This window comes from Trachemys scripta, chromosome 4 (assembly GCF_013100865.1).
Source record: "Trachemys scripta elegans isolate TJP31775 chromosome 4, CAS_Tse_1.0, whole genome shotgun sequence".
In the NCBI taxonomy this organism is placed as follows: Eukaryota; Metazoa; Chordata; order Testudines; family Emydidae; genus Trachemys; species Trachemys scripta.
This window is the reverse complement of record NC_048301.1, coordinates 45,078,901-45,103,572: the sequence shown is the minus strand read 5'-3', so window position 1 is coordinate 45,103,572 and position 24,672 is coordinate 45,078,901. Positions and strand designations below refer to the sequence as shown.

General features: G+C 41.1%; 1 protein-coding gene across 1 annotated transcript; it reads left to right on the top strand.

The window, feature by feature from the left end:
* The first annotated feature begins 720 nt into the window (after positions 1-720).
* PAX9 (paired box 9) lies at positions 721-22,675 on the top strand. Its single transcript, XM_034768605.1, has 4 exons — positions 721-907; positions 1,663-2,289; positions 5,448-5,587; positions 22,257-22,675. The coding sequence occupies exons 1-4, from the start codon at positions 904-906 to the stop codon at positions 22,509-22,511; spliced, it is 1,026 nt and encodes a 341-aa protein (XP_034624496.1). The 5' UTR covers positions 721-903; the 3' UTR covers positions 22,512-22,675.
* Positions 22,676-24,672: the final 1,997 nt, after the last annotated feature.

The window sequence follows — 24,672 nt, the reverse complement described above, 5'->3', positions numbered from 1 at the left end:
CGTTTTTATTTTAAAATTACAGCAGGATCACGTAAAGACACACACATCTCCATTATCTGCAAAATAAATAATAAAGAACTCTGCATTTTTCAAGACGTTGCTGTTATTCCTCTGTGAAACTGCTGACTCCAGTTATTGGCTATAAACATCAACATACTTTTCTGTCTGGTCATTTATTGTGCATACAGCAATAGCCAGAGAAAACTTGAATGAACTAAGAGGCAGGCGTATCTACAAACTTTGAACAGATTGCTTTCTCTAAAGCGATATGACCAAAATATTGGCGCCGTTGACAATAGCCTAGTAAAAGTATTCCCAACCCTGAAAGTATGTAAACTTGAACTAATAGATCTCATACACAGGTAGAGACAGGATCAATTGATTTTTCTACAAAATAATGCCTTACTACAGCGCTATCATTAAACTATTCCGCATATTTCCTATATTAATTGCACTCTCTGTGCGACTTACCACTACGTAGGTATTTAATATTCGTCTCTATTGTATTAGGAATCCAGGTGCTGAGCATGCCTGCAAAAGAAAGCGGAAGAGCCTTCCTGGATTATGCTGTCTATCATCATCGAGCACCAATTGGAAGGCCTCTTTTCCTTGGGTCCGCCCTTCGGGGGGGGTGCCTCTGGTGACTGATAGACTGAGACGCCCGGCCCAGCCCAGCCCAGCCCAGCCCACGTTGCTGTGAGATTGAAATGCAGAACTCAAGTCTCTTTCATCGGGAAACAGACTTCCTTTTAGCCTTTTTCCTTACGTTCTTGCTATCTCCTAGAGTGGAAATCAGAGAGACCCGTGGACTTTTCCAGCCGGGATTGCAGGAGGCCGGGAGACTGAATCTGTTGTTAAATTCCCCTTTGGAAGCTTAGTCTCATTGGTGTCCTGCTCAGCGCAATGGGTAAGTGGCTGGAAGCTGCAGGAGGGTTCAAGGGCTGTCAAAAGAGAGAGCACCAGTCTGAGATCATGTGCAGCCGCAATTTGCTTATTGACTTTGTTCGTGTTCCTACAAGTTGTAGGAACATGTTAAGGGTCAGCAGCACAGAATGGAGCAAGCTAATGACTGGTTGGTTTGTTATTAATGTTATTATGAGAGTACTGGAGGATTGGAGCCTAACATGATTTGAGCCCGTGTGGCACATTGTATATTGTTGCTGACATCGATAGCGCAGCAGTTTAAAAATTAACACGTTTGCTTCGCAATGTGGGGCTAGTGGTGCCGCTAACAAAGAAGCATGAACAGGCGCAAACAGCACTAAAATTTATCTTTTTCTTTAATTACTACTTTCAGTTTCTCTCACCTCTCATGTTTTTGCAGAATTCACGCCACCAATTTTGCTGGCTTTCCCCTCTCTGTTGGGGGGAAATAAAGAGACTTGTCTGCTTGTGTGATCTCACTTTTCACCTCTGGAATGTACATCCCGGGCTATTTTTAATGGCACAAATCAATGAGCTTTGAAAATGTTGCCACGTTTGTTTGGTTTTAAAAAATTCAGCCGCATTAGATTAAAACCATTGTAAATGAAGTGACCGTGGTGCGTTCCCTCTAACCGGTGACATCTGCGTTTTGATGATTAATAGTTGGGTGGGTTCAAACGGCCCCCCGTGAAGCGTTTGCCGTGTCAAATGTGTTTATGTGTGTGTGTTTGCTTGCAGAACCTGCCTTTGGGGAAGTGAACCAGCTCGGAGGGGTTTTTGTGAATGGCAGACCCTTGCCCAATGCCATCCGGCTCCGGATTGTGGAATTGGCCCAACTGGGCATCAGACCCTGTGACATCAGCCGACAACTGCGGGTTTCCCATGGCTGTGTGAGCAAAATCCTGGCGCGCTACAATGAGACTGGCTCCATCCTACCAGGGGCGATCGGAGGCAGCAAGCCTCGGGTAACCACCCCCACGGTGGTGAAACATATCCGGACCTACAAACAAAGAGATCCGGGCATCTTTGCCTGGGAGATCCGAGACCGACTGCTGGCGGATGGCGTGTGTGACAAGTACAATGTGCCTTCGGTCAGCTCCATCAGCCGGATCCTCCGGAACAAAATTGGAAATCTCTCTCAGCAGGGTCACTACGAATCTTACAAACAGCATCAACCCCCTCCACAGCCTGCTCTGCCTTACAACCACATATACTCCTATCCCAGCCCCATCACTGCTGCGGGAGCCAAAGTGCCAACCCCGCCGGGAGTGCCAGCAATCCCCAGCACCATGGCTATGCCTAGGACCTGGCCCTCTTCCCATTCGGTCACGGATATCCTGGGGATCAGGTCCATAACAGATCAAGGTAAGAAAAGAGCCAAAGAAGACACTTCTTACTCACATAGGACTACTATGTTGATAGCAAAAGCGGGGTCCTTTAACGCCTAATTTCTGAGTATTTTTCTTAGACTATTTTGACTTTTCTGTTTCAAAGCAGGAAGTCTCCAATTCTTTCAAAGTTTAGTGATAATTTCATGTATTTATCTCCATAGTTTGTAAATTATAGAGCTATTTTCTCCAGCACACACTAAAGATCAGGAACATATTAAATAATGATAAGGGTTTATGTTTCAAGGCCTCATTTTACTACATTTTCTATGGGCTTATGTTTTTTGGACGTATAATACATAATGCAATGGCAAATGTTGACTTTAGCAATGATAATTTAGCTGAAGACCAGGCAGCATGGGCTAAAAAATATGGCACGTCCACATTAACTCTCTTTCTCAGTACCATATATCTCATCTATGTCTTCCTTATCAGTCATTAATGATATAATGATCTCGCATGCCTTCTGTGTATTACGTATATTTGGTACCAAATCAGGCATTCATAAGTGAAAGCATCTTGAAATTACAGAGAAATTCAGTTTCTCTAGTTTTCGCAATCAGGCCAAATTTGCTCAGACAGGAAGTTCAAATGTCACCTAATTGCTTTCATTCTTATGTTTTACTTTGTTTTCCTCCGAAGTGGTGGTCCAGAAAAACGAAACCACTGATACTTAACTTGTATGTGTCCCTTTCCAAGTGACTGCTTTTCTTCTGCGCTCCTTCTTTTGTTTTGGCTAGAAACGGTAGCTTCTCGCTGAACAAGTCTCTGCCATTTGCAGCAAAAAAGAACATTTTCAAGTTTAGTTTTTGTCAAGTAACAAACATTAAATGTGATGAAAAGAGCATATTTTACAAATAACTCTGGGCTGTAGCTCTCTCTGGGTCCTAATCTTGGAACTGGAGTTTGGCTTTCTATTTTCATTGCTTGTTTTCAACTACACACGTTGTTTCATTGCATGTTTTCAACTACACAAGATATCAGTATAACAAACACTCCAAATGCATTGGTGTTAGAAGGCTTTTACAAGCAAAGACAGCCTCTCCATGTTAAATTCAAAATATAACCCCCATAAACAAAAAAAAACAAACCAAACGTATGTGCGCGTGGAGCTAGATTTAGCAAATATACATGCTAGCGTATGTTCATTCCACGGTGGGTGGAATGTCTGAAATGAACATTACAGGGAAAATTAAATTAGAAATGGAGAGGGTTTTAATGAATTCCTCCTTTATTAACATCATATTGGCAACAGGGCCTCTTAAGGTACCATTGAGTGTTTATAGATTTCTTTCCTCCTCTATCTCAGACTTTGGGATTTACAAGATTTACTACAATATACATTCTCCTCTCCCCCAAGCCAACGTTTGGGCTGCTGAACAGCAGAAACTGCATACGAGGGTTGTTTGCGCTTGATTTGTAGGATAAATTGACCTTGCTGACATTTAAAGGAAGCCCCTATTCATGGGAAAGTGTGAGATCAGCAGAAAAGGGGGCTCGCAGAGAGAGCTCAGTTTCTTAAGACAACTTCAGGCTTATGCCATGGACTGCATTTTCCCTTGCAAGGAGGTTAGAGAGGTAGCTTCTGAACAGAAACAGTTTAACACGAGAGCTCGATCCTGCTCCCACTCAAGTCAATCGGAGGGGTTGCTTTTGATTTCAGCGGGAACAGGCTCGGGATCCCAGCAAGCACACTTCCCAGCTCGGGGTCGAGGTGGTTTAGGAGAAACCATTCTCGCCTCAGTACTCCGGTTCACGGCGAACAATTTTCGTTGCCTGTAAATGTTACAGCTAGGGTGACCAGATGTCCCAATTTTATAGGGCCAGTCCTGATTTTTGGGTCTTTTTCTTATATAGGCTCCTTTATTACCCCCCACCCTCGTCAGGATTTTTCACACTTGCTGTCTGGTCACCCTAGACCCGCGAATTCTTCGCAGAGTCATACGCGTTTAAAATCAATTATTTTTAAACGTTTTTTACTGGTGTGTGTGTTTTCATAATTCTGCAGTGCTAGAGTTGCGAACAACACGGCTATCTTTTCCCTTTGGAAAAAAAGTTACATTGTTCCGTTAAATCTACCTTGGAAATAATTATGTCAAGCACATAGTTATTCTTACGCAATTTTCTCCTCTAAATTACCTGGTGTCAGGGAAAGGTGATGATGAATGATTCGAAACAACCCCGGGGCTTGTGCTAATCGGTATATACTATGTGAGTTTCTTTGTATTTCGATTACATACGGAAAGGAAACTTTGAAGATTTCGCTCCTCTAACTTATGATTGATCTTTTCTCCTATAGTCTTCCTTTCCCTTTGTCTCTCCTGTTTGTCAGTCTTCAACCCCTACCTCCAAAGAGAAACCCAACAGATTTTCTATAGAGCGTGAAGTGGCAGGATGGGGGTGTACACACATAGAGGTGTACACACACACACACACACACACACACCAATTTACACGTACAGCGATGATATGTATGTAAAAAGATATGTAAATTACCGACATGATATATAATTTACACATCAAGTATTTTTAAAATAAAATTTTATAGGGACTTACTCAGTTTTCCAAACAAGCAACAGAAGTCTCCTTCAAATTACCGAAAGCGGTAACTCAGTTTCTGGCCATTTGGGGAAGATGAGTACAGTCTATTTAGTACAGAAATCGAAATGCTATTAAAATGTTTGAGGTTTAACTTCATAAAGCAAGAGATATGCATATATGGATCCCAGTTTTCTCCACCGTTTTTTATTCTGGGAGAAGAAGGAAATCAAGTTGTTGTAAATATTATAAATAGGTGTCCGGTGGTGTCATTCAGGCGTCATCGGTTATTTTTCTTGATTGCGTGGATAGAAATAGGGAGGATTTGTCACTCAGCTGAGCCGGTCCTACTAGGAGCAGGGGTGCTGGAACAGTTTTTATAGTGAGGGTGCTGAGAGCCATTGTACCAAAGTGTAAACCTTGTCTATGATGGAAACCACTGGTTTTAGAGAGATGTCTGGTGTGTGTGTGTTGGTGGTGAGGGGGAAGGCACAGCCTGTAATCACACATAGCAATTCCTGCCACAAGCACACTGCCTTGGCACTTCCCAGATCATTTTCGGAATCTCTAACGAGCCGTGCCCGTGTCTCCCAACAGTGAGTGACAGCTCGCCCTATCACAGCCCCAAAGTGGAAGAATGGAGCAGCTTGAGCAGAAATAGCTTCCCCCCTTCAGCCCAGCATGCTGTGAATGGACTCGAGAAGAGCTCCCTGGAGCAGGAGGCCAAGTACAGCCAGGTAAAGAGAGACAGCGCTTGCTAACCTCAGGCGGGAGGGCTGCACTGTGGGGGAGCTTTCCTCCTTTCTGACTGCAAGAAGGTTGCCCGGCTGGATTTCTAATGGCTGGCTGCAGAGGGGCCCAAACTCTCCACAGGCTTCTGAGCTCAGCCTGGCTACAGTCTCAAGTCCCAGATCTCAGCAATGTGCTGCTCTCTCCTTATTCACTGCTGGGTTCTGTACTGGGCCGGTTCCCAGGACTGGCTGGGCGGCTGCCCTGGGTTTTGGTACGATCCCTCCTTTGTACCCTGCCATGTTAGGCGCTGCTTTGTTTAAATGTGCATAAAAAGTCCGGTAAAGAACAATTATAACGATCTGTACAGGAACAAGGACCCCCTTCTCCTCCACAAACAAACCGTAGCCCAGCTGACAGAGCCTGGACTGGAGTCGCACTGCTTCCCAATCCGCCTCGTTACCACGTGCGGGATTCCCAGTGGATCATGGCCCGGGGGTGTCGAGCTGTATGTGGCACAGGCTAGGCTCTGTCGGGATGAGCCGATCGCTGCAATAATGAATAATAATAATGAACAAGGTGCCTTTGCCCAATGCCCAGGCGCCTGCACTCTTCAGATTTAATCTCAAATCCAAGGGCCGCTCAAATGGGGGGAGAGGGGGGAAATAAACTGCACGGGCGATGCGGACTCTGCCTTCCTCACAGGGAACCCCGGGGAAGGGCCCGTTCACGCTGCTGGCAGAACTGCATGATGCCACTCCTCGGTGCCGGGCTGAAATACCCAGCTGGCCTAGGGCCCGATCCTGCTTCCAGCGATGCCCCCGGGAAATCTCCCCCGGGCACAGGGTCGGGCCCGAGAGCGCGCAAATCCCGGGAGCCTTTCTGAGCTCCTGGGTGATGCTGACCTGACACATCTCGGGGATGGTGTTAAGCAGGCGGCCTCCAGCTGCTTCCCTCTCCTGCCCCCCAGTCCTAGGCAGCTGGGGGACCGCCGCGGGCCCCCTACAGCGCTTACAGGCCCTTTACCAAAAGGAACCAGACACATCTTAACTCCCCTCCCCCTGCCTTTGGCACAAAGGTCCCCGCTCTCTTCTGCGCACTGCGCCCGCTTTGCCACCCAGCGAACAGGCCGAGCTCGCTCCAAGCAGGGCACGGGGGTTCTCCAGCCCCGCTCCGTATTCACGGCAAACACCCGAGACCCGTTTTATCCGCTTCCCAGCCGCACGCTCCCTTTGCCCCTCTCCACTGCAGCCCCCACAGCGCGGGAGCCTGCTTGTACCCGGGGCACTGCAGCAAGGACCTGGCCTTGCAAGGAATCAGAAAGAAATAGCCGTCCCAAAGCTTGCTGGGAACGTGGGAAAGCCACCTACAGGCAGTCCCCAGGGAAGCCGGGAGTAGCCAGATCAGCTTGTGGGCATTTGTATAGCGACCAACGGCTTCCCCACACAGGATGTGTGAGCTGGTTTGGGGGAGATGCTTTCGCAGCAGCAAGTCAGTTACCTGAACTTCCATACTGTCACTGAACAGCTAGCAGCAGTGACAGAGGCCGATTTCCTACTGTCCATCGAGAAATACACCTCACATTTGGATGTTCACTAAGTGGATTTACCTAGAGAAGAAAGCTAGATTTCTGACCCCAGGTATTTTAAGGGTAGCTTGGTTAAAATTCAGACTCACTGCTTTAAAAAGAATCATTCCCAATATGCATTTAAACACATGGAAAATTCACACCATATTCAGCAGGTGATCGAATAGCTTGGAAACAGGGTATATACATTGCTTTTTTATATTGTTAAGCAATTTGACTCCTAAATATTCTATTTAATTCCTACGAATTTTTTAGTGAACAATATTAGAAACAGTTGTCTAACTTACATTTGCTGATAAGGGATCAAATCGTGCCCCCAGGAATAAGATGTAACAGACTTAAATACGACTGACTCATGTGGCACATTTTTAACATTTTTTACACACAGTAAAAATACATTTCAAAACCATAGCATATTTCCCAAAACACGTTAATTCTGCTCTCTATGCAGAGTCTGAAATTCATTCAGGGGTGGTTCTACTTTGTTTTGGGAAATTCATGTCCTATATTCAAATTTTGTTACTGTTGGAGGGCAGCATTTTCAGAAGTGTTCAGTAAATTTGTATGGCTTAATTTTTGAACGTCTAATTTGAGTCACTTTTTGCCTGATTTTCAGAGCTGAGAGTCCTCGGCCGTGTTTAAAATCAAGCACAAGGTGTCTAGAGTTGGGCACCTGAAATCCAGTGCTCACAAAATGAATGAACACCTCTGAAAACATAGCTGTATAGATGTAATGGAAAATGTGGTAGGCCCCAAATGTGAGCAACCTTTTTATTATGTTTGCTAACACTATGTACAGTGGTGCTGGAACTAAGGGTGCTGCTGCACTCCCTGGCTTGACATCAGCACCCTCAATATAAAAATTGTTCCAACACTCCTGACTATGTAATGCTTTTCTTAAAACTAGCCTATTTTCCCCAATCACAAATAATGCTAGCAGCCCAACTAAGAGTTGCAATTAATAAAAACAACTTCAATGAATGAATTTAATTTCCAAGCTTCTAGTTTTATTAAAATAAACAGTGCATATGCAAACAAGTTAGCAAAAAATACCTTGCCATTGTCCTTTTAAGAACAGCCCTGTATATAATCGCTTAGGCCCCCGATCCTTCAAACACTTATGCACATGGGTAACTTTATCATGTGGATAAATCCAGAGAAGTATTTGCAGGATTAGACCCTTGCCTTGTAAACTGCTGCTTCTGATAGGTGTTCAGTCACCTTAACAGATGAGCTAAACAACAGTGTAACATAAATTGAACCTTACAATTGTTTTCCACACGAGCGTAGGAAATTGTATTTTACATCTCATCCTTTCAATATATGTGTTTTATATACATATAAATGTTCTTGTCACAACACTAGTATTATTTAAACATTACATACAACCTAAAAAGTTGACTACAAAAATTACTTTTAAAATGTAGGAAAAAAATGGGGGCAAATTCTACACTGTTAGTAAAATTGTGTTCACTTAACACACGTATATTGTCCACAAGATAGAAAGGCCAAAAAATAGTTAGCAGTTGTGGAAAATGTCATTTTCAGAGCTGTGCATGTTCAAAAATAAAATAAAAAGTACTGCTGAGTACTTTTAAAAACATCTTTTTTCCAGAATAGTATGTGTAGATTAAATCTGTCTCCGGGAAGCTCTAATTTATATTCTGGGCTACTTACAGTATAGTGTTCTTGCTTGTTTACCATAGTATTCATTAAAATGTATATAACTGTCTTAATTCATACATTGGCTACTTCTGTGACCCAGAATATTCTCAAAAGGAAATAAATGCCCAAGAAGAATGTGAATTTTTTTGCAGTTTTGACAAGATTTGTGGTTTGAATAGAGCTTTTCCAACAAGGTACAAAATGGATTTCAGATTGAATGCTCAATTTTCTTGTCAGTTTGTTCATTTGGGTTGAAATTCATCCTAGCACGGTGCGTCTGTAGTAAACATTCTGAGGCAGTTAAATCAGCCAGCAAGACTGTGAGGTGTCTCCACACCTGTTGCAAAGGGGGAACTGCCTGAGTAGACTGGCATAAGCAGGAGGAGAGACCCTTGGGTCTGCACTTATGTGGATCTAGGGTCAAAGTATCTAGAATCAATGGAGTAAGACGTTTCAGCCACTATTCATACTGCACAGAGCCTACAGTGAAATACGTGCGCTGCCTGTGGGCTACTCGATGAATGCCATTCCAAGGGGTTCCCTGAACAAATCTTGTTTATTGAAACTCTATCCAGAGGGGGATGAATGTGGAATTTCACCCATAGAAACGAAGTGATTGGTCTAAAATAATAGATTCAACCCTGTGCTCCAGTTTTATGCCAACAGAACTAAAGTCAATAGCGCTTCACTGGCCTAAGATTAGAGTAAAACAGTGGGGAATCAGGCTCTGTGCCTCTAATGAGAGTTCTAATTGCAGAACAAGGGTGCGGAGAATGTGCCACACTGCACTTCGAACAAGGGTTTAGTGGGAGATGAGAATACAGCTATTACTGATCATCATTATTTATAATTTGTTACGCAACAACAATGTGCAAGACACAGGCTGTGGTTCCTCCTTTCACCACTTGCACTGTGGGGAATGCTGCACACAGATGCCTCAGGCTGATTCGGCGACCCTTACTCATTTGGAGTGCTTCTTCACTCACAAGTATCCCAAAGGAAAGTCACTCCACGTGAGAAAGGGTGGCAGAATTGAGCCGTAAATAAGGTTTTTTTAATACAGTTCTGCTATATTTACTTGTTCCATCCTTGTATAAGCAACACAGTCATTTTAATGGGCCAGATCATGCAGGCAACACTCTCATTGACTCCTGTATCAGTCTTTTGCACAGGCAGTGCCCCTTTGCAACATGTAGGTGGTGCAGAGACTCCTTTGCATACTGCCCTTCACTCCACACTTGCCGCACATCAATGGGAATTTTGCCTGAGTAAGGACTAAAGAATCAGGCCAAAAATCTCCAGATTTTTTGTCTTTCCAATATGCTGTCACATGCACTTGACACAAAATCTACCTTTCACATGTACAACATTTTAAGCTCCCCACATTAATAATTTTCTTGTGTCTTTGGAGCCCAAAACTTTGTCCTATATTTGAACTTCAACAGCTTGAAAACTTTGGCTGGCACATTCTGATTTTGCATCAAAAGTTCCGTAGGAAATCACAGAAATGTCTTGTAATGCTCCTATTGATTTTTAATTAACAGATATCCCCAGTCTTAAATTGTATGCAAGCAGTTGAATTATATTTTCCCAATGCATCGTTTTACACACTTTTGTAGCCAAAGCAGCTTTGCAGACAGCGCAGTCTGAGTAAAGAGGAACCTGAAGCGGAAATTAGATTTTTCTGGGAACATGACAGTTTTGGTTCACAAATGCTTCACATCTTCAAACTCAGCAACATAATCACATATATGCCTGAAAACATACTTTATTAAGTGTTGGGGATACTTGTGAGAGTAATTAGTCTATGGACATTAATATGAAAAAGTGAATATACCATGCATTTAAAGAAAAGTGATTTCAGAGTTAAGCCGCTTGTATACACAGTTTTAGGGAAACTAATTGAAATCCTTGTGGAGCTAAAATAAATAGAATTCCATTTGTACATTGCATTTGAAATGAAGATGTTTTATAAGCATGAACAGTTTGTAAACTGCAATGTTCAAAGGACTAAGTCTTGAATAGACTAATTTTACGGAAGCACAAATTGAATAGTACGGAAGTTTGTATTTGCATTTCTATAATTAATGCAAGGATTTGGATTATGTGTACATATAAGTAGTGGAATGTTAGGCAAATATTATCACAATACTTTTCTCAGAATTTATTGTCGTGGATATTGCAGGAAGAAGACATGCACATTTGACTAGAATGATTGCTGCTTTCTTAACAGGCCAACATTAAGAACTAGTGTCTAAGTACAGGTATCCTGCAAGTTAATTCTGTTCTAAGATCTGATTCAAAACCCACTGCAGTTAGCGAAAAGACTCCCACTAACTTAAATGAGCTTTGGATCAGCCCTGAATGAGGCCCCACTCTAGCAAATCAGAGACACTATTAATGGCTAGAGCTTATGCATACTAATATGTAAGAAGCCCTGCTCTCATCCTGAGAACTTCACTCACCCACAACCAAACCTTTTATCAGCTATTGAGTGTTCACTTCCACAGCCAAACCTTTATCAGCTGTTGAACATTCACTTTTGGAATTTTCAGGCTTAACTGGTTCTTTCCTCCCAATTGCATTGACATTGGGAGGTCATGAACTCCAACCTCTTATATCACACTGGAGAGACTTTCATATCCAGGCCTCCATTTTAGGGCCATAGAGGGCAAATAACTGCAGGTGCAATTCTGCATCCAGAATTACTTGCACCAACAGTTTAGGCCATGTAAATATCTAAGATCCTACTCTTTGGTTACAGTGGACAATGTATTGTGGGTGCAGTGGGTACAGCACCACTAATTATTTTCATCCACAATTATTTGCACCCACAAAAAATGATGACCCTAGTAAGAGTGAGCTGAATATTTAGCCCTAAATGTTTTGGCCTATTATCTGACCCTCTTACAAGGATTACTTGCCACAAACTGCCACTACCAAATTAGTTAGCTGGCATCCTCCACTCCTAATCAGACCTTGAACAGTTGGATTCATAAGTGAAGGTCCAGGGATAAACAAGTCTCTGCTAATATCCTGGAAATGCACTTTCTCCAGGCATCAAGTGTCCTGGGCACTTAGAACATGTTCCGGTTGGCTTCCTTGCCAGGGTGCCAAGTAAAATTCCTAATTGCCCAGTTAGCTGAAGGGATTATGCTGCCTACTACACCTGAAAAGGGAGGAATTTAGACCAGAACAGTCTGGCCTGGGGAATGACCAGTCCTGCTGTACTCTGATTAATTGCTCTACACTGGTTCACACCATCAAGACATTGTCACCAAGGTGGATGATGATGAGGTCTAGGCATCCATGTCATTGCATTTTGTGGATGAGCGGCATGAGCTGATCCCACTACATACACCTGATTCCTTCCCAGGTGATCTGGATCGCACCCCATTCGAATCCTATTTGTGAGACCTGCCTCTTACTGGCCACCTGCTTCCACGCCCAAAACACAGTGCCCTGCCCAACAATCCACATGGCTTCAGGGCACTCCACCGGGATGAAACTAATAAAGAAAGTCAGAGAGGTGAGTGAATGGTTGGCACCCAGGTTGGCTCCTGAGTGCCAGCTACTTATTGCCTGGACATCACTGTCTGGGAACTCAGTCACGGTAGTCAAGATCATGGCACCTATTCTGAAGGAATGAGGAGCTTGAGTGTTGAGGGATCCTCATCAGGACCAGATCCTTAGAAACATGGGAATTTGTTAGAAACCCATCCCGTAAGCCTTCCTGTGTTTGGAGTGCAGGAGAATGGAGACAGGAATCTATACCTTGTGCTTTACAGCTGCCATGGCAATTGGGTAGCCAATGGGGATTGCCTGTATTCCCAGTAACAGGCAATGGGCTCTGATGTCAACCTCATCAGTTTGCCAGCACCTGATAATTTCCCCTGCAAGCTTGGAGCCTTGCTGGACAATGCGAATGCTGTCTTTGGGTGATGGGTCTCCACTGGGAGGGCAAATTAATAGCACTATTAGTAGCTCTCCCACCACTTCTATGAGCCAGCAAGTCTTGAGGGAGCCCCTATTCCCTTATTTTCTCCATCCTGCTGACCCCAGCGTGGTCTGACTATATTGTTAAATATACTATGTTAGGTAGATATTTTCTATAGAACTTGTGAGAACAATACACTTTCATCTATCAATGTAGACAAGAAAAACATTAATTCCTTGCCATATATTATATAGATTTCATTGAGGTGCCAGTTGCAGTTCCATAGTTGAGTTTTAAACTTAAAGCATATAGAATTCCTTTAGAAAATTTTATATAACTTTGCATCAAAGGGGGTCTGTAGGTTTACTAGATCCATCTTAGGTTTTGGTAGAGCACTCACCATAGTTTCAAAGGAGAATGACCTCCACTTATATTATATCATGTTCTGTAAATCTGATTTTGAACTGAAAATGCACATTGGAGCGAATGTACAATGCTCATATGTCACCTGCCTTTTAAGAATGCCACTGTCATGTCTTATGTTAGCATATGATTCAGGACAGAGAATTAGAATTCAAAATGATCTTGACAAACTGGAGAAATGGTCTGAAATAAATAGGATGAAATTCAATAAGGACAAATGCACAGAAAGGAATAATCAATTGCACAAATACAAATGACTGCCTAGGAAGGGGTACTGGAGAAAAGGATCTGAGGGTTATAGTGTATCACAAACTAAAGATGAGTCAACAATGTAATACTATTGCAAAAAACCAAATATCATTCTGGGATGTATTAACAGGAGTGTTGGAAGAAAGACATAAAAAGTAATTCTTTCATTCTACTCAGCACTGATAAGGCTTAAATTGGAGTATTGTGTCCAGTTCTGGGCACCACACTTCAGGAAACGTGGACAAATTGGAGAAAGTCCAGAGGAGAGCAACAGGTCCAAATGATTAAAGGTCTAAAAACATGACCTACAATGAAAAGTTGAACAAAAATGGGGTTTGATTAGTCCAGAAAAGAGATGATGGAGGGGCAACATGATAACAGTCTTCCAATATGGAAAAGGTTGTTATAAAGAGGAGGGTAATAAATTGTTCTCCTTAACCACAGAGGACAGGACAAGAAGTAATGGGCTTAGATTGCAGCAAGGGAGATTTAGGTTAGACATTAGGAAAAACTTCCTAACTGTAAGGGTAGTTAAGCAGTGAAACAAATTAGCTAGGGAGGTTGTGGAATCTCTGTCTCTGGAAGTTTTTCTGAACAGATTAGACACACTCTGCTCAGGTCTAAATAATACTTTGTCCTGCCTCAGTGCACAGGACTGGACTTGATGAGCAATTGAGTTCCCTTCCAGTCATACATTTCTATGATTGATCTTAGCTGTGGTGGACTATAAGTGTGAACTCCACTCCACAATGAAATCCACATTTCTCTTCTAGAAAAAAACAAAAAACAAAACACCCTGACAGTATTAAATCCCCTTTCTCTCGCCTCCAAAAAAATAAGTTTTGTTTTGTTTATATGACCATTATTGGGTCCCATATGTGTTACCCAGTTCTCCTTTATTTCTCTTTTACTTCATTGTTGTTGTCATGGCCTCCTTGGGTCTGTTTTTAATGTGTTTGGCTTTTAAAGAAGGTGTTTTCACTTTTATTTCTGTTATATTTTGTTTTGGTGATTTTGTGCAGAGCCCCTGGAACCTTTGGGAGGGGGCTGTTGTTGGTGTGCAAATCAAATTTATTATTACTGTTTCCGAGAGCAGCTTTTTGCTCCCCTAAAGAGACTCAGACTTGGAATTTGATAACCAAACATAATTAAGATATGTCTTGATTAATATTACAACTGTAGTTACAAAATTCAATTAGTCTGATCCAACTTTATGTGTTATTTGGTGCAGCTGGAGCTATCTATGAAAAAAAGGAAACAACTTTAAGTTAATAAAAAAGTGCATTAAATATAGAGGGTAGAACCTGCTCATTATTAAGAGAGTGGACCACGTTTTATAATGAAGTAGTGTGAATGTCTCTTGGAGTTTCATTACAAAACACTGCATATTGAATTCTAGTTACCGTGAACCTAAACTGACAGTAAAGTTTTGTGAAAAAAATGACCTCACTTCAGAGATATCCACTGTGTGTGGACAGCTAGTTAAATAAATATTTGGACCCTGACCCTGCCAACATTTAAGCATGTGCATAATTTTATTCATGTGAATAATCCTGTTCAATTCCAATGTAGGATTGTTAACCCTGCTCCATGTCATTTATATATAAAGAGTAAACCAACTAAATCCCAGCTCCTGAAGAGTTCTCTTCAGTTTTCACAGCCAGATAATTTGGAAATCAGTGCACTTACATTTCCCTGGAGCAATAAAACAAGTATAAAGCTACCACACTTACACTCTTAGAATTTTTAAATAATATAATTTCAAATGTATTGCAGTCTAATATATTTACTATGCTGAAATTGAGGTAATATATTTGAAGACAATGTTCTACCTCCTACTAGATAATCCACATTCTCTTCAGGTTGAAATTTTCTTTTGAACATTGAAGTTGTTTAATGAAAATTTCCTTCTCCAGTTTTTAAAATAAATCTTATCCGGCTCCCAGTGAAATTAATGACCTTTGACTTCAGTTGGAAACAGGAGCGTGTCTAGTAAAGGTAACTATTTCCAGTATGCTGGATACACTACATTATAAAATACACATAGATTTTTGAATCAAGCATAGTAATGAAAACTCAGCAAATATGGGGTTGCAGAATCCACTCTAACTAGACTACTCATGTATATCTGGCTATACATATGTATTCATGTTTATCTGGCTGTACATATCCACTCATGCATATCTGGACACAACTTGTGGTTAAAATCATTTTTCAGAAACATTCTTTTATGAAGAGCTTTATCGTAAAAAGGCCAAGTACTGCAGTCCTTACTTAGAGCTCAGCTTTGTAAACTCTTACTCCTGCAAATAATTCTGACTCACATGAGTATCCCCATTAACATCAATGGAACGTTTGTGAGCGTTTGTAGGATCATGTAGTTTCTCCCACTGATGCCAAAGGCCTTAGTAATGACTGCAGAATTTAGCCCTAATTCTATTAACTACAATCACAACCAAAATATTATTTTATGTTATTTATTTTAAAAGGTTAGAAGAAATGTATGTGTATTAATTGCATCTTTAGGCAATCCACTTTCCTAAAAGAGATTTCCATTACATACCTGCAGATGATGTTTTACATGGAAAATTTGTTTACCCGACCCTTGGGATCTCTTATGTTTGCTTGATTTATAAATCATATTTACCATCCAATTAAAGGGAGTGATTTAGCATGTTTGCTTCCTTTATATTTACAGTTTGCTTCTAGTCATATTCCTGTAACTTCTCTGACTAGTTATATGTACATCATGAAGTACATTAAACATATTCGGGGCATTTAAGATGAGTTACTCTTACTCTCGGAAGACTAGATATGCAGCCGTGCTCCCTGCTGTAGTTTTCCTTTGCTGTGGAAAAATTTACTCATTCAGCAGCTACTTTGCAAATGTGTTTTCAGCACATTGGATGCACATTTCCAGTTTGCAGAAATTGCTCCAGCTTTTCATTTTGAAAAATGAGCAGTGAGAAAATGTCTTATTTGTGGAGTTACGGTAGCGTGCCTATAATTAAGGCTGCTGGCAACACTCCATTCTAAAGGCTAACTGCTGCTCTTAGTAACACTAGTGTGAAACCTTTGATAGTTTGTTTAGTTTGCTTTTGGGAGATGGCTCTGCACTGGAGGATAATGCTAATATGTGAAGTTTGCTGCTCCAAAGAGAGGCGTTACTTCCACACTGATATTACAGTTGAGAGATAGCAGCACTGTTTACCAGGGGTCCATTCCTATTGACCTGATACAGATAAAACTCCAACTGATTCCAGCGGGGAAATTTGGTTTGAAGCAAGACTACTGGATCGAGCTCATTAGTGTTGAGGTAGTTGAGGAAGGCACCGTTTGCCCATGAAAAATGTTGTTTCTCAAGGAAGTTACAATTTGTTTTTCATAGATGTTTAAAACACCTTTTCAGAATGAAAGCTCCAAAAACACCTTAGCCTAATGGAATATCACAGTAAGCACCAGAACAATGGGTTGATGAGACAGAATAATGGAGGCAACTCTATCAAAATAATAACCACTTACATTGTCCATCCAGAATATTATGATTTACAGTAACAGACATGAATGTACTGCCATAACTTTGCATGGTATTTTGCATAAATTTTAAATAGACACAGTTCCTGCTCTAAAAAGCTTATGATCATAGAATTCAATGAGGAAGGTTTTGCAGGATCAGGGAATAAAGCAGGCACCCATAAAACATAGGTGTAACAGACAAACAAGGGGGTAAGATGAGAACGGATAAGGATTAAATCAAGTAAAAGTGATAGGAATCATTCACTGGTGGAACTCTGGATTTATTCTGGGGTAACTCAGAGCAAAATTTGGCTCAAGGCCAAGACTGGAAAAAATGAAACCCATCAAATGGAGATGGTGGAGACTGTGAGGTAAAGAGGAGAGATTGTCCGAGGTGTTTGTGCCTTGTCTCCTCAGAAAACAAGCTAGAGGCCAACCCCTGAAGTTAATGGAGTTTTGTCATTGACTTCAGTAGGAATAGGGTTGATTCTTAAGGGTATGTCTACACTGCAATTAGACACCTGCAGCTGGCCCAGGCCAGCCAACTTAGGCTTGCAGAGCTTGGGTTAAGCGAGGGGCTGTTCAATTGCAGGGTAGACATTCGACTCAGGCTGGAGCCCGAGCTCTGGGACTGCCCCATGTTATTAATTAAACAGCCCCTTAGTCAGAACCCCATGAGTCCAAGTCAGTTGACATGGGCCAGCTGCGAGTTTTTAGTTGCAATGTAGACATACCCTAAGTGGCCAGATGGCCAATGTAAGCTACTTGTTCCAAAGATTATTGAGAGTCAAGTGTCAGTCATTGGCCCCAATGTAATCTCAAATATATATATAATCAAATAAAATGATTGGGCCAAATCCTCAGCTGGCAAAAATAAGTGCAGCTCCATTGACTTCAGTGGAGAAATTCTGAATTGCAACAGCTGAAGTGCTATGTGGCCAACTATTTTTAAATTATGGACCTGAGTCTCCTTTCAGTTACACTGGTGTAAATCAGGTGTAACTCAGTGGAGCTGGACCTGTGTAAATTTGGTGGAAGCCAGAACAGAATCAGGCCTGAATCTTACAAGCACAGTTGAGAGAACTTGTTTTGCTAAATTTACAAACCACTAGAAAATCGCGGGTTCTATATTTTGAACATAACTCAGAACTGCTGAGGTTCTAGTTTCATTTCACTCTTGCAAAACGTGAGTTCTGGGCAGATGCAACATTGGAAAGCAAATGTTTTCCCCGGGTCTTCCTAGAAACAGAGCAGTAATTACCTTCCAACGAGCTTCTTTATTATTTGTATAGCACAGGTTTCCATTCGGTTAGAAATACATTTATTTGTTTTTAAAATTAAATTTCCCTTGAAAAACAATGGTTTAAATTAAGAGAAAAATATTTTTGAAACTTAAAAAAGTTTCATAAAACTCAGTCCTTAAACAAAGTTCTAAAGGTTTTGCAAACCCATAAACACCACAGGGTTCTCCCACTCCTAATTATATATATTTGGATTTTGGTGTTCATTTCCTCCTATTGAAATACACAGGTTGAATTATTCGTCCAATGCATACAGGGTCATGGAATATAATCCCTTCCATTTATTTGTATGTGAATGTAGGGCTTGTAAGAAGTGCCGGATTGACAGATGGAGATTCAAGCTCTCTGTTAACCCATCCAATGCAGAATACAGGCAGCATCAATGAAAGCTTCCTCTCACTCCCCCACCCAGGGCCGGCTCCAGGCACCAGCTTAACAAGCAGGTGCTTGGGGCGGCCAAGGGAGGGGGGCGGCACCTGCGGCAATTCGGGGGCGGCAGGTCCCTCACTCCCTCTAGGAGCGAAGGACCTGCCGCTGAACTGCCGCTGATCGCGTTTTTTTTTTTTTTGGGGGCGGCAGAAATGCTGGAGCCGGCCCTGGCCCCACCTATGTGCCTCAAACCTAATTTGGAGGGTAGACCTGTTTCCATGACAGTTTGGTCCTTGGTTTCTTTGCTGAAACTTCGGATTAGAGTGCCAATTAGTGCCTACTGTGATGATGGTTTTATAAGATAAAGACTGGTTAGTTAGGAACTAAAATGAGGCCAATTCATTTAATCAAAGAGTCATCAGATGATAACAGTTTTTCAGTCATTATCAACCCCTAGGAAAGATTTGAACTGGTGACCAACAGGTGAAAGGCTCCATATTGGACTACAGGTCACTACTACAATTACATTTTAAATCCCAAAGCAATGTATTTGGGTAATATTAAAATATATCAAATAATCAATGGTGGGGTTTAAGAAAAGGGATGGGGGCATGCAGGCTTAATTTGACGTATACAAAATCAGGGTATATTTTTATTATTTATCTTTTATAAAAATGAATGAATCTGTAGTTAAATTTTGTTAATGAACCACCCAGGTAAAATATGCAGTGTAATTCAATAAAAGGCTGGAACCCTTCCAATAATTAAAATCTGTGGCTGTCTGTTTTATTCACTGGCATGGTATCATGCTAGGGAAGGCCAATGTAAAGGATATGGAAGAAAATGAAATGTGTGCATTTGGGCCTAAGCATTTATCAAAAAGACATGCAGTCACCTATCCTTGAATAATGCCTGACAAACTTATCTTAATGACATGTGGCATATTTTATTTGGTTCCAATTCTACTTACAATGCCAGATTTGCCTCACACAATACACAGTATTCAGTTCTGGAGTACCAGTCCAGACAAAATTCTCACTGACTTCAATTACAATTTTGCCTAGGCAAACCCTGTAGGACTAGACCCAACAGACAGTGGTTCTTGAAGACCAAAAGTTACACTGCTACCAAGCATAATTATTTTAATGGTGTGTGAGTGGTGTGAAAAGAATCATTGTCGTTGTAAATCAAACAGCGCATTAATATGGAAATGACAAAGTATCAGAGCACATCTTTGAATGACACCTTTGAATTCTAATCACCTCTCCCCCCGCCCCCAAGTAAGATAATGCTTCATACTGTAGAATCTTCAACATATTTTAAGAGGCACAAAGAGAAGCAGCCAGTGTTTGAGACATTCTCTGAGAACATTCTATAGAATGATATTCTGTACAGCAGATGATAAACATTCTATTGTCTTCCTTCCTTCCCAAAACTGGAGCCCAGTTGTTCCCCCAGACCTGCACACTATTGGGAATCTGACTTGGCTTGTGCAGAAGGTGGGGGAGGGGAGTGAAGTGGGGGATTGGTGGGAGACACCCGTCACCCTCCAAAATCTGTGGGGAATCCTTGAAAAGGTAATATAGACTTTGGTGGTATAACTTCTGCACAGAGCCACTCATACTTTTAAAGGGGAGCGTTCCAGAGGAAGCCCCCTGGACTTCCATAGCAGTGCAGCTTCAGCTGTACTGACTGGGGACTTGTGAGGGACTCACTGGGTTCCTGAGCCAGTACAGAGGCATAGGATATCCATGGTTTGTGGTTTCATGGGAGTTGAGGGATGGATGCCCTGGTTTTTCCATGTGGTGGGCAAGCCCCACATGCTCATCAGAAGAATTCAGAGGAAACTCCATGAGGGACAATTCTCAGAGCTCTTCTACCCCCTGGATCCCTGTCAGGCACAATTTCCTTCCCCCATTTTATAGTCACATTATGTATCTTTGTGTTTCAGAGCTTTATAATACGTATCTAAGGGCTCCCCTGCCTGTGTCACTCTGGCATGGTGAAGTGCTTTCTGTTTATTTAGGAAAAGCCCAAGAACCTGGTACAGAAGAGATTTTTATAACACCAGAGCAGGCATGGGAGCCCTCAGATACCAAAACATAAACTGGGGCTGAATTTCAGATCAAAATTTAGATTTGGGAAAAAATGGCAAATTCAGTTTCAGTTAAACATTTATAAATTTGAAAAAAACAATGTTATTTCCACAGCTGTATAATTTGTGTTAATATGCCTTTTAAATACACAAGGCTGGATTCCTCTCTCTCATGCTGGTTTTACTGCTGTAAAACTTTAATTTGACTTCAGTGGATTCACTCCTGAATTTGATTAATGTAAAAGGCAGGAAAATCAGTCCTAATGGAGTTACACTGGTACAAAATATATATATGTGAGATCATAACCAGACCTTTACAATTTAGAAAGGCATAAAATGTGGATATAAATCTGAAATTTGGCCAGATGAAATCCAGAGAAGAGAAAAATAGGCAAAGTAGAAATTAACATTATGTGAAGTTTTATCCAAAACAAAAGTCTGCCCCCTTTCTTACATCTCTGTTACACAGCTTGGCCCTAATTCTGCAAAGGAGCTTAACTTTAAGCCTGTGCTTAAATCTAATTGCAGTGAATTGAAAAACAACACATGCTTACTCGCTTTGCTGAATTAGGACTCAATATGCAGTGCCCTTATATTCGAATAGAAAACTTCCTTCCTGAAAAAAATAACACTGACACATAAAATAGTACTACATGAATCAAAACCTGAGCAAGATAAATGACTTTGCTTTGCATGTACTCTGATAAGGAGGGATCTGCAGTGTGTGAATTAAAACATTGACCATTTTTTCATTTAAAAAGCGTGGCATTCCCTTGTGAATTCTTCCTGTGACAGACTGAATGTCTCTTCCTTTTTATTTTAAATAGAAATTCTTACCATCAGCCATAAGTGCTGGAACTAAGGAAGCTGTCACACCCCCGGGCTTGAGTGCTTTCCATCATACACATGGTTTACAGTTTGGTTCAATGGCTTTCGGCACTCCCACTATAAAAGTTGTTCCAGCACCCCTGCCATCAGCCTATATAAACACCTAGGAAAAATGGTAAGGCTCTTGCAAGTGCCCTGTAATTGTTCTGCTCACAAAAGTCCCATTGAAGTTCATGGGAGTTATGAGTAAAGATCATTTGCAAGAGCAGATCCCAAAGATGTAGAAGCAGGCTTAAAAAGACACCATTAATAATAATACTATGCACATAGATATCACTTTTCAGCCATATATCTAAACATACTTTACAAAGGCGGGTAAGTATAATTATCCCCATGTTCCAGATGGGAAAACTGAGGCACAAAGGGTGAAATCTGAATTCAATGGGAATTTTGCTATTGACTTGAATAGGACCAGGAGTTCACCCAAAGCAAGCTGAAGTGAATTGTCTAAAGTCACACAGCAAGTCAGTGGTAGAATCAGGTAGGTATAGAACCAAAATCTCTTTATTCTCTCACTCCAGTATCCTGCCCACTGGCTATATAGACATGTGTACAAATTCATGATTATTAGGAGTTCATTCTTTCTGAAGCAGAAAAAAATGTATCTTTATATTTTAGAAACTTTTTTTCCCTCTTTCCCTTTCAGGCACCAAATGGTCTTCCAACTGTCAGTGGTTTTGTCTCAGCACCAACTATGGCGCCTTACCCTACACCAGCCCAGGTGTCACCTTACATGACATACAGTGCTGCCCCTTCTGGTTATGTGACAGGCCATGGTTGGCAGCATGCTGGAGGCACTCCGCTCTCCCCTCACAACTGTGATATTCCTGCGTCGCTGGCATTCAAGGGCATGCAGACAGCCCGAGAAGGTAGTCACTCCGTCACAGCCTCTGTTCTCTGATATGAAATTCATTCTAGAACAACTCAACCTTTTTCCTCCCCTCCCTGGCTCAGAGACTGATCTTTTGTGTTGGTGACATTTACAGATTTCTCCCCCTGACCTTTCTCCCACAAAATTTTTGGATTGAACTAGCCAAAACAACTTAAGAAACTGATCCATGGGTTGTTGCCCTTGCACTGTTTTAAGTAAAGAAGATCTTACATCCCTCAAAGGGCTCATGGGACTTTCATTGGTAAAACCACCCATATTTATTCTAAGTCAACAAAAACTCTTTAAATGTGCAATTGTCATTGAGATTGTGTAAAAATCAATAAAGAAAAATCAATAGGGAAAGATATGTTATGCCTCTAATCAACAAAAGTGGCCAAACAGAAGCTATTTGCTGATGATCTGTCTCTAGAGAACAAATCCTTTATCGACGAGGTTAAGTGATCCACTGTTATTGTTAAGATATTGCTCTTTTTTGTTTGTTTATCAAGGCAATATGTGGCTCTCACATTCTTCCTGTATTTCATCCTGTTACAAAAACAGTAAGGTGTTTGTATTTTCTATCTATTTGTAAATATAAGCTTTGGACAGCATTCGTGTTTCCATTCCACAGTACATTTCTGCTTCTTTTTTGATGTTAAAAAGTGACTTTCTAGGTCGTTTCTGTTTCTTGCTTGGTGGTGGCAAGAGCCTTAGGTACCTGAGGTTGAGACAGTTCTTTTGGTATGTTTTGTGCATACAGTGGAGGCTTCAACATCTTAAGAAAGACATTTTGTTTCTTCTGCAGAGGACTCAAAGGCAATTGACCAAATAACTCTCCCAAGTCATACCCATCTCCCAGAGTCATGACACAACCACACATGTGCCAAGTGTACAAAAGAGAAGCAGGTGGAAAATAGCTGAACAAAACCAAGAACTGTAGAGGAAAGTGATTTAGAAGCTTAAGTTTAATGTGAAATTTAAGTTAACAAAACCACTGTGAAACAAAACTGTACTGTCATTGTTGGCTTCCCCGTGTTCAGCAATTTCAGCCCCAAGATTATGTTGTAACTTTTTTAACAGAAAAAGCTGTCTTAAAATTTCTGCTTTAATGAATGTAAAAATGGCTCCCGGTAAAGTTTACATTGTTGTACATAAACACGTCTCACTCGTAGGTATACTGGTGGTGGTCCGACAAATACAAATTTATTTAATGTTAAACTCCCTTTTGGCATTTCTGTATCTACTGGCAAGCATTCTGTCCCAATAATTTTGCTTTAAATTTTTCTACCTGACATTAACCCCCCAAAAGCCAATATTTTGGTCTTTTCAAACTTACCTGTTTTCCATGGGCAATAATAAAGTTCTGAATATTACTCCAATAAGTCTTCCACATGCTTCCAGACATGTGTGGAACACATGCATGAAAGAGAAAGATTTGAAAATTGGTGTGACATTTCATATCCTTAATAGAATATTAATATATTGTGTACTTTTAGAATTCTTGTGCAATAACTTAAAAGAACATCACTAGATATAGACTTTAAAAGACTGCATTAATTACATCATCTTGATTTCTTCTTATCTATATTAAACATTGTTTCAATGGCACAATAAAATCCAGTACCTACTATGGGAATTTCAAGCTTTATTTATAACTCAGATGGCCATAGGCAGATTTCCATGGCACTGTAAAGGAAATAGTGAGTAAATAGTTACATATGCCTTATGATCAGCAATCCTACACAGAGGTACATACTCTGAGTAGTTCATTAACATCAATGGGATTGTTCACAGTGTTTAGGTCTTTGCAGGATCGGGGCCTAACAAGCAGCTTGAAACTTTGTGGAAAGCTTTCAGAAAAACATATTTCCACAGTAACCATTTGTAATTTCATAAACAGAACAAGGACTACAGATTAGGAAGAATCAGCAGGGCAGATGGACTCTAAGGGCTGTATTTAGCTTTGATCTTTGCATAAAAAGCCAGTCGAATCATTAGGACTTCTACACACAGAACACAGATATAACCTGGCCCTAAAGAAACAAAGATCCTGGAATTCAGCAAAACGTCCACTGAGTTAGGCCCCAATTCAGCAAAGGACTTCAGCAGTTTATCTTTAACAATGTGCTTAAATCCATCTCTATTCAGAAAAGCATTTGAACATGCACTTAATTTTAAGCACATGCTTAAG

Bases quoted from the DNA above. Each gene is read 5' to 3' on its own strand.
- PAX9 (XM_034768605.1), top strand. The intron at 2,290-5,447 runs GTAAGAAAAGAG...GTCTCCCAACAG, and splicing joins CAGGTCCATAACAGATCAAG to TGAGTGACAGCTCGCCCTAT. The intron at 5,588-22,256 runs GTAAAGAGAGAC...TTTCCCTTTCAG, and splicing joins AGGAGGCCAAGTACAGCCAG to GCACCAAATGGTCTTCCAAC.